Source organism: Hibiscus syriacus, unplaced genomic scaffold (assembly GCF_006381635.1).
Source record: "Hibiscus syriacus cultivar Baekdansim isolate YM2019G1 unplaced genomic scaffold, ASM638163v2 tig00110674_pilon, whole genome shotgun sequence".
In the NCBI taxonomy this organism is placed as follows: domain Eukaryota; kingdom Viridiplantae; phylum Streptophyta; class Magnoliopsida; order Malvales; family Malvaceae; genus Hibiscus; species Hibiscus syriacus.
Genome location: NW_024062819.1, coordinates 845464 through 854492, shown reverse-complemented (window position 1 = coordinate 854492; position 9029 = coordinate 845464). Strand labels below are relative to the sequence as shown.

The window sequence follows — 9029 nt, the reverse complement described above, 5'->3', positions numbered from 1 at the left end:
AACGTTTATAAGGGTTGGGGTATTAAACTTGTATAAGCAAAGTACAAGGGAACGTGCAGCCAAAGGAATCCTTTGACTTGAACTTTCAACATTCTGATAGGATCTAGGTTCCTATGAAAACTTGGTTAATGCCATAATAAAACCGTGTTCTACACCCTAATCTTGTGTATCTTTTTAAGTGGACAAATTCTATTAAAATACAAGTTTCCTTATTACCAAAAATAATAATAAAATTTGATTTGAAGATTTTGATACGAAATATACAAGTAAAAACTTCCTAACTCGATTATGATGTAAGGCTTTTCATCTCCTGTTTTATTTTTCCCTTTCTACCAATCATAATTCAATTATACAAGTTCAAATAGATCATTTTCAGTAAAGGGTGAGAAATAATTTACCCAAAAGATTTTGTGCTTGAAAGATTATAACTTCCATGAATACGTTTCACAATGCAGCCATTGTATGACAACAAGATAATGACAAGAAAATGCTCAAAATTCTACCATAATACATAATTCGGAAAACAAACTAGCAATGACCATGAATATCTGCTTCACAATCTAGACGTAAAATCCACCACCCCAGCTACAACAACGATTGACAATAAGCCAACTTCAAAAGCCAGTGTAGTCTAGAATGAAAATCGTGGCGCAATACAACTTAAACTTGCCTAGCCTACTTCCTGCCACGTATCTTAAACGCTTGCCTGTTCCTCTTCTTGACACCTGACTTCGCAACTTTCAGACTATTATGCACAGCACTCAGCCTTGCAAGGGCTGCTTTGGTTAAATCCGGCCTGTAGTAGTTTTCTGTCACCTGAAATTATTTCAAGCATAGAGCATTAGGAGGGCAATTTGTAATTGGAATGAATGGTGAGACAACTAAAGACTACATAGGATAAAATTGGAAGAACATTACTGAAAACAAAGAAATCGAATCTCAAAATATCATAGAAAACTACAAAATGATTTCATGAAAAGAATTAATGAATGTCATTGAATATATACATGCTCAATTTCCCCCTTGAAGTTAATGTAGCTAGCTTATGTTATGCCTGCTCTTATGTACCTTCCTCTTTTGCTGTTTTGCGTGATAGGGACATAATACAAAAACAAACATGACAAAAGCTAGCTACATGAACTTTAGAGGAGGGAATTGAGCACATATGCATGCGCATACACAGATTTTCAATGATATTCTAAAATTCTTTTCAGCAAATATTCACTTTTTAAATGTTGGAAGCTCAGAAGCCAAGCGTAACAAGCACATCTCATAGAAGAATCCAACAAATAGATCCTTCTTACATGTTATTGCTTCATCACAGCAACACAAATCTTCCAAAAAAAAATTATATTCCAATATGCACGGAAACCACACCTCTAGACAAATTAAAAAGGGACATAATACAAGAGCAAGCATGACATAAGCTAGCTACATGAACTTTAGAGGAGGGAAATTTCACATACAGACACACATAGTACAGATTTGCAATGATATTCTAAATCCTTTTCACCAAACATGCATTGTTTAAACTTTGGAAGCTCAGAAGCCAAGCGTAACAAGCACATCTCATAGAAGAATCCAACAAATAGATCCTTCTTACATGTTATTGCTTCATCACTGCAAGCCAAATCTTCCAAGAAAACACAAATTTGGATAAGCAATCAAATCACACATCTAGACAAAATAAAAAAGGGACATAATACAAGAGCAAGCATGACATAAGCCAGCTACATAAAGGTTAGAGGGGAAAATTCCACACACAGTGCAGATTTGCAACTATATTCTACAATCCTTCTCATTGAATATGACTGTTTAAACTTTGGAAGCTCAGAAGCCAAGCGTAACAAGTATTTTTCACAGAAGAATCCAACAAATGGATCCTTCTTGCATGTTATTGCTTCATCACTGCAAGAAACAACTTCCAAGAAAAAATAAATTTGAATATGCACACAAACTGAAAAACCACACCTCTAGACAAATGATCATTCAAGAAAGCAATCCAACAACTTTTGCCAGTTGTTTAAGAACTAACACTAAATAAGCATAAGCAAAAAAAATTCTTCTTTCAGCAACAATAACATTAAGCAAGAAAAACAAGATTTTTTTCTGCCAAATATCAATAGCAAAGACCGATGGCTTGTTCCTATATACCTGGTTTTTTACTGCCTTCACCATCCTGGGGAACTCCTTTTTCATGACAGAATTGTGAAGCAAGACCGACGGCTTGTTCTGCTTCTTAGTCTTGGTGGTTGCTAACAGCACAGACTGATCTTTTCCCCCGGGCTGAATGGTTACTGTTTTCTTGTTTGCCAACCCTAAAATTACATGGATCCAGAAAAGAACAAGTAAATTAGAACTCAAAGAACACATTTTGATGTTCAGAATCCGTAGAAATTAGGGGATTAAACAATATATAAAAATAGAAGTACAGCATCAGACCTTGTACGAGTGACAAATTCATGTTTCAACTTGAAACCATTATCTAGACAACACAACCTTATTTTACATTGACATTGCTTTAAGTTCCACATCAATTACAACTTAAATACAAAACATTTGGATATGCATATAACAAAATTTTCATTTCACTTTTACTCAGTTTCATTCCTTTTGCAACAAGCCTGAGTTCAACATCAACAAATCGTCCATGAAAAAAGAAAAAGTGAAAACTTTGGGATCAAAAGAATACCAGAGTGTTTGTATGAGTTGAGATTGTAGAGATTGTTAGGCTCTTTGCTGAATCGAACGCCAGCAGTTCCTCTTCCGAACTGCTTCACCAAAAAGCAATTGTTCTTCTTCACTACCTCCCAGATTAACTGTCCTGGAACTGTCGCCATTTTCTCTGCACCTCACTGCACCAGATCCACCATAAAAAAAATGCACCCCTTTGTAAGATCTGAAACACTCTAAAACAAATCAAACAAGATAAAGAACGAACTAATAACACAGCGATAAGAATACAAAAAGAACCTGCTGGTTCCTAGGGTTTATTATAGGAAGACTGAAGCCGCGGCCAGAATCAAACAAATCAATCAATTTATGGAATCCTTTTTAGGGTTTTTAGGGTTTCTTCCAAGGTTGAAGGCTTAGTTTTGGGCTCTTTTGGTTGTGTGGATCATATTTTACGGCCCAATTACTTTTGGAAAACCTAGATTTAAAACATGATATAAAATACGAAAATTATCCCTAACCAAAGATTATTTTACTCTTTATTTTTCTTTTTGGAGTTTTTAGTCCTAGTTTTTCAATTTTTTTTTATCAAAATAGTAAAAAATATATTTTTGTTGATTAATTATGAAAATTATTAGTTGATTAACTATGAACATATATTTTTGTTTTATTGTTAATATGTCATGTAATTATTTTGGACCCCAATTATGTTAATTGTATTTTATAAAAATAGTTAAATTTAATTTAATGTGTTAAGGAAAAAAGAGGAAAAAATTGCATACCCATTAATTTTAGAAAAAAGATAGTAAAATTCTGGACCCAATTTTTAAATTTCTGGAATCACCATTATTATCGGGTCAGGGTGAACCGGTCATTCCTATTCACATGGTTGTTCAGAATCGTCGCCGGTGGTAGACCATCCCTGCAATACCGAGCAAGCCGGTCACCTGCTGAATGTAAACTTGTTTTCACACAAGGAAATACTAATATCAACTAAAATATTACCTGCTTCCCATTTCCTAGCTTCATCCTTCTTACATTGCTCAATAGCAATCGTTGGGAGTCTGATTCCAAAATTACATTCATTTCCCAGCTAGCAAAGCATCATCTGCTTCAACTTGCTTTCCCCTACCATCCACAACTCATTTCTTGCAATTACACAAAAACCTGCACTCTAAACATCCACAACCTGCACACTCCTCTTACCAGCATCCCCATTTATTCTCCCAATATCCCAGGAAAAGTCGTGAAACTTCGATGAACAATACTCATGACGGTAATTTTCACCCTCATTTTCATATCACAATCCTTATAAAACCACATGTCAGCAAGCCATATGACAACATTAATCGAACATACAAGTCTACCAACTTATGAGCATATACAAGGGATGAGCTTTAATTTTCAAATGATTGAGACTCTTTAAATACGGTTGAGAGTTTAAACACACACTGCCTTGTATTTCCTCGTAATTCTATATAAAAAAAAACTATCAACATATAAGTACCTAAAATGAAGAGAAAGAAAAGGGTAAATTATACAACTTGTTTTTTCCCAAATCTATTGAATAAACTCGAAATAGAACAAAGAAGGAAAGATGGAATAAGCAGGACAGAAAAATCATCTAAACTAAAAAGAAAGAGGCTTTAGGGATTGGAATAAATTATCAAATCATAGTCCCAAAGCCAACAAAATTGAAAATGTATAATTGCCAAAATTTAGGTTATTCAACCCTAAATCAACCTGAATTCATGGAAAAAACACTAAGTCGTGGATCTTGTCTAATGCCCTCTTTAGGCCTTTGCCCGTCAACTGGTGTTACATTTTCATATATACAAAGCCAGGGAAGACTTGTTCTTCATCATCCTTCATAGTCCTTTTAACAGTTTCCTTCTACAACCACCCAATGTTGTTTGTTCTGTTGGTTTTAAGATAAAAGGGCTACCTACCAGCTGCCGGTTCTAAGTTGAATTTTCAATGCGGTTTTGGATCTCTTACTCATGAATTGCCTGATGTTAAAGATCGGTGTGATGGCAGTGGTGGGCCATTCAATGATTTTTTTATCCTGCTGAAGACTAGCTTCAGAGTGATGCAAGCTATTACAGGACCTTTGGGCTTCATGACAACCGGTTTCTTGACGGCCACACCTAGCTTCTGACCAGTCAATGAAGACAATCTTCTAATCTTCTTGGACAATAGTCTAGATTTCTTTGCTTTTTTTCGTTTACAATGTGGGAATTGCAGTTGCGATTTTATATGCTTTCTAGGAACTCGTCCACCTGAATTTTGCTTCCATGAATGGTCAGGTTCAGTGCACTCCATGGCAACTTCTTGACTCGAATTGTCACAATAAACATTGTTCAAAGCCTCAACTGTCAGAGGATGACCTACTACGGCTTTACCGTCCAGTTTACTCACGAGGGAAACTAATGGAACATGCCGTGGTTGATAGTCAGCTTTCACATCAATCTTAATGTCATATAACGATGAATCGGCAGAATAAGTTTTTCTAGGGAAATCTGTCGTCTGATATCTGGGGTTTACAGTATAACGGGACTGGCGGTACAGATGCGACCTTTGAGGGTTAATGGAACCATCAGTGAGTACTTTTGCCTCCACTATTGACCCTCTCACACAAGGCTGCCGATACTTCCAATCCCTGAACCCATCAAGCTGATCTTCAACAGTTTTGCAGTCAACTTTCTGATCAAAGCCCCGAGAAAATCCATCCAAATGATTTATACCTCCCACATAAGTATTTGGTTCATCAATCATGTCAGCATATTTTCTAGGGTCTTGTTTTTGTTTTTCACTTATTTGTCTTGACTTCCTCTTTCCTTTTAACTGCCACTCTGCAGCACCTTCTTGTGTTCTCTTGCTAATACTAGCTGTTTGAACATCCACCGATCTGGAATAAACAGACTCATTATGCCTCTCAACTTCAGCTTGTCTTCCCATATCACCAACTTCAGGTGTCTCAGATGAACACGATACAATATTGGAGTAAAATCTGCCAGAATCAAAATCGATATATCAGTCTCCAACTCTCCACAGACGAAAAAGTAAATTGTATAGAAGCATAATACAAGAATGAGTAAACGATAAGGGAATCAAGTTCAGGGGGAGACTGCATACACATTGAGTCATCACAAACTGGAGATTTTGCAAGAAAAATCCATAAATGAAACAATCAATAAGGAATACTTCGTCCAACAAAATGTATAATCAGACCATGCACTTAAATCAACATCTTCACGTTAGAAAAGGAATAACAGGCAAAGAAAACAATGGAAGAAGGAAGCAGATCTGCCACTAAACTAACCTTATTTCAAACTGAATCAGTTATACCAGAAACAAATTCTGGTAGAAAAGGTGCACGAAAAGCCAAGGAAAAGAAATCCTTAAACAAAGGGAATCTCATGTCTTTAATCAAACTTAAGAATCCAGGCAAATTGCCATTCAACAGGGGCTTCTAGCAGGACAATTCATGTTATCGGTCAAAATTATGCCCTTATTAACATGCAGTATCCATTTCAGTATTTTAGTGTGATAGCATAAACGTCAACATGTTTAACTTCCAATCCACGACCATGCTAGGTCAATTTTTACAGTTAGAGAATTCATCTCAAGCTTATACAGGTTCTAATGATATAGAGCACAATACCCTTGGCAACACTGATTTAGACAACCCAGCTATGGCAGTTCATTACTTATGGACATTTAGAAGCCCTAAAGAGTCAAACAGGATTGAGTCCAGCTAATTTGATTGGTGAACAAAAATTTTGAATAAGTAGACCAGTTGGTAAACAGTTGCTCCAAATGTTCTGAATTGCCAACACACATATGTATGTGTGTCTTCCTCTGTGTATGTACTTTCAAGGGTACACTACTGCTAAACGCAGCTCTCACTACTACAAAAGCTAAATGCAGGCAGGAATATTCCTAAGGATCCACACAAAACCAACATTATACACACATTAGAAACATAGTGAACAATGACAATTCATGAAATAAAAAATAATCTAAAATATACATTTCCTACCACCCACCAAAACAACACACCCCAAATAAAAGCACAATCAATACGACAAGAATTTATAAAGGTAGCAGGATATGTTACGCAGAAAATGCAGTAATAATAAGAAATACTATAGTTTATAAATGTTTAACCCATAATACCCGCAGATGGTTTATCTTCTCCGAAAAATGGCACATCAAATAGCCTGTCAGAAGATTCATTCTCAGCCAACTCTGGTATGCTCGAAATTTCATTGTTTTTGTCTTATTATTTGTTTGAGAAGCATCAGCAGCATGTTCTAAAACATTTAAGGAAGCACCATCCTCACATGAAATTCCATTGTTATTGTTGTTGTTGATTACTGCAGAAATAGTTTTCCGATATTCATTAGAATCCATTCCAGAAACCTTACTTTCATAAAGTCCCCTACTGAACAAAGTACTTGAGCTTGGAAGTTCATCAAAAGCAACTGGAACTGGAACCATAGCTGTAGTCTCCAAAACCTTGGTCAACGGTCTGCGGCGGTTTTTCCTTTTCAGGATTTCATGAACATTCGCCAATTGAGATCTCTTCCTTTTCAGTGATGAAGAATGATTTCTGCTATCATTTATTGGACCTCCATTAGACAGGCAGTTGCTAGTGCTTGGTCTACAAAATGAAGCATTCTCTTGTTGATCAGACTCAAGCAACCCTGCAGCCTGGACTTTTCTTTTCGATCCCACAATCATGCCTAGATCCTCAAGTCCTATCATACGTTTGATTCCTTCTGCTCCGTCATCGTCTGAATCATTGGGGGTTTTTCTTCTCTTTCCCAGCATAGAGCGCCTCTTAGTACCATTAATAAGATTTGTCTCTTCAAAGGATGTGCAAGACTGTGATAATTCAGGAGCTGAGTTCGAGTCATCCTCAGACCCACTCATTCCATCCTCATTTTCTTTTCCAGAACGTGACATGTTAAGTGACTCTTTGGCCAAACAATCATTATCACCACCAGAATGATATTTCTATTATCACCACCAGAATGATCTTTTCTGTAGAAATAATCTGGATGATCCTTGCCTAAGCGTGCACTCTCAATCTCAAGAGCATGGAGAATAGCATCATCTCATCGAGCATATTTCACTGCCTTCTTGCTAGAACATGCTGCCGAAGCCTTCGCTTTCGCAATACATTTATTATATTCTCCACACCGAAAAGCCTTTACCAGCTTAGACTTTTCAAGATTATACCAGTCCCTAAAGAAAAAAACAATGAAATTTTATCAACAGATAGAAAGCAAAAAGAAGTCAAGCCAAGCACACTAAAGTCATTCCATTCGATGGTGATGAGTGATCATTGACTGAAAGGCTTCCTCTCATTCAATATTTCAACCCTTTCAAAGACCATCAATTCAAGATTTTCTTAATTGGGGGGAGAGAGGATTCAAACATTAATTAAAATAAGAAAATAAAGAGAACGCAGCTCTGACAGGACTTCACCCATAAATCAATAAGCAATGAACAAGGTCTAAAGATAGACATGATGAGATGATAAAGGTAAAACCTTGAATCTAAATCACCAGAATCTAGAAACGAAAACAACAACCAGTTTCACACAACTTGGATAATGTCGGTATTTTTCTATAGCATCAATACATTGTCTCAAGGTCACAAGCTGTGACAATTATGAGAAGAGATGGCTACAACCTCTACTAACTTGGGACAGATCAAACACTGACCCAGTGAACTGATTTAGACATTTATTTTTCGGGCCCAGCTAACCAATGCACATAAGCCAATACCAGTTTAAAGAGACCACAACAGGGGGTTGAAACAAAAATCAGTAAAAGGATTATAAGCTATAACAATACAGACACGCAACCAGTCACTGTATTGCCAATGCTGAGCTTTCCACCATATGGTCCATGAAAGTGCAGAAAGGAAAGGCAATATATATGTCTGCAAGTTCCCCCCCCCCCCCTTCCTCTCCTTCTAAGCATCTGATAATTGATTGGCAACACTAAAAGAAGGGTTCCAAAACTGCTAAACAAAAGGACTTGATTAAAATGCTAAAAAATAAAAGGCCCCACACGCTTGCATCTTCACGACCAATAAGCTTAACAGGAGTACCGGATCTCGGAGATACTAAACAGCCTCCAGGGAGCTCGTCAAGGCCCATAATCCGACCCGGCCACCACGAACCGTTTCTGCGTCGAACACAAACCAAGCCACCCACAAATGCATCAATATCCTTTCTGTTGGGATCATCGGGGCTCCCCATCAGAAACCCCCCCCACCCCCCCAAAAAACCCTTTTCCAACAAATAAATCCTCCTAAAAGTGTTCTAAAAACAACCTGAT

At 36.9% G+C, this 9029-nt stretch overlaps 2 protein-coding genes and 3 non-coding genes across 7 annotated transcripts; all 5 read right to left on the bottom strand.

The window, feature by feature from the left end:
- Window positions 1-486: 486 nt before the first annotated feature.
- LOC120137533 (60S ribosomal protein L28-1-like) lies at window positions 487-3105 on the bottom strand. Its single transcript, XM_039153265.1, has 4 exons — window positions 2978-3105; window positions 2693-2858; window positions 2155-2318; window positions 487-816 (listed from the first exon to the last, which is right to left on the bottom strand). The coding sequence occupies exons 2-4, from the start codon at window positions 2838-2840 to the stop codon at window positions 676-678; spliced, it is 453 nt and encodes a 150-aa protein (XP_039009196.1). The 5' UTR covers window positions 2841-2858; window positions 2978-3105; the 3' UTR covers window positions 487-675.
- LOC120137623 lies at window positions 1239-1328 on the bottom strand. The gene has a single exon (XR_005517441.1). It is a non-coding gene; the product is annotated as a small nucleolar RNA R24 (small nucleolar RNA).
- On the bottom strand, window positions 1538-1627 carry LOC120137625. Its single transcript, XR_005517443.1, has one exon. It is a non-coding gene; the product is annotated as a small nucleolar RNA R24 (small nucleolar RNA).
- Window positions 1826-1915, bottom strand: LOC120137624. The gene has a single exon (XR_005517442.1). It is a non-coding gene; the product is annotated as a small nucleolar RNA R24 (small nucleolar RNA).
- A 1261-nt stretch (window positions 3106-4366) lies between the features above and the next one.
- LOC120137500 (uncharacterized protein At1g51745-like) lies at window positions 4367-7657 on the bottom strand. Of its 3 annotated transcripts, none has more exons than XM_039153235.1 (3): window positions 7104-7657; window positions 6853-6989; window positions 4367-5683 (listed from the first exon to the last, which is right to left on the bottom strand). In XM_039153235.1, the coding sequence occupies exons 1-3, from the start codon at window positions 7642-7644 to the stop codon at window positions 5651-5653; spliced, it is 711 nt and encodes a 236-aa protein (XP_039009166.1). In that variant the 5' UTR covers window positions 7645-7657; the 3' UTR covers window positions 4367-5650. The 3 variants fall into 3 exon arrangements, with proteins under 3 accessions (XP_039009166.1, XP_039009163.1, XP_039009164.1); XM_039153232.1 differs by having other exon boundaries at window positions 4368-5683; XM_039153233.1 differs by lacking the exon at window positions 7104-7657 and having other exon boundaries at window positions 4368-5683; window positions 6853-7009.
- Window positions 7658-9029: the final 1372 nt, after the last annotated feature.

Coding starts and splice junctions, on each gene's coding strand:
- LOC120137500 (XM_039153232.1), bottom strand. CDS start 5,631: ATGGGAAGACAAGCTGAAGTTGAGAGGCATAATGAGTCTGTTTATTCC.
- LOC120137533 (XM_039153265.1), bottom strand. CDS start 2,840: ATGGCGACAGTTCCAGGACAGTTAATCTGGGAGGTAGTGAAGAAGAAC. Junction 2,319..2,692: donor CAACTCATACAAACACTCTG/GTATTCTTTTGA, acceptor ATGTAATTTTAG/GGTTGGCAAACAAGAAAACA. Junction 817..2,154: donor TGAAGGCAGTAAAAAACCAG/GTATATAGGAAC, acceptor AAATAATTTCAG/GTGACAGAAAACTACTACAG.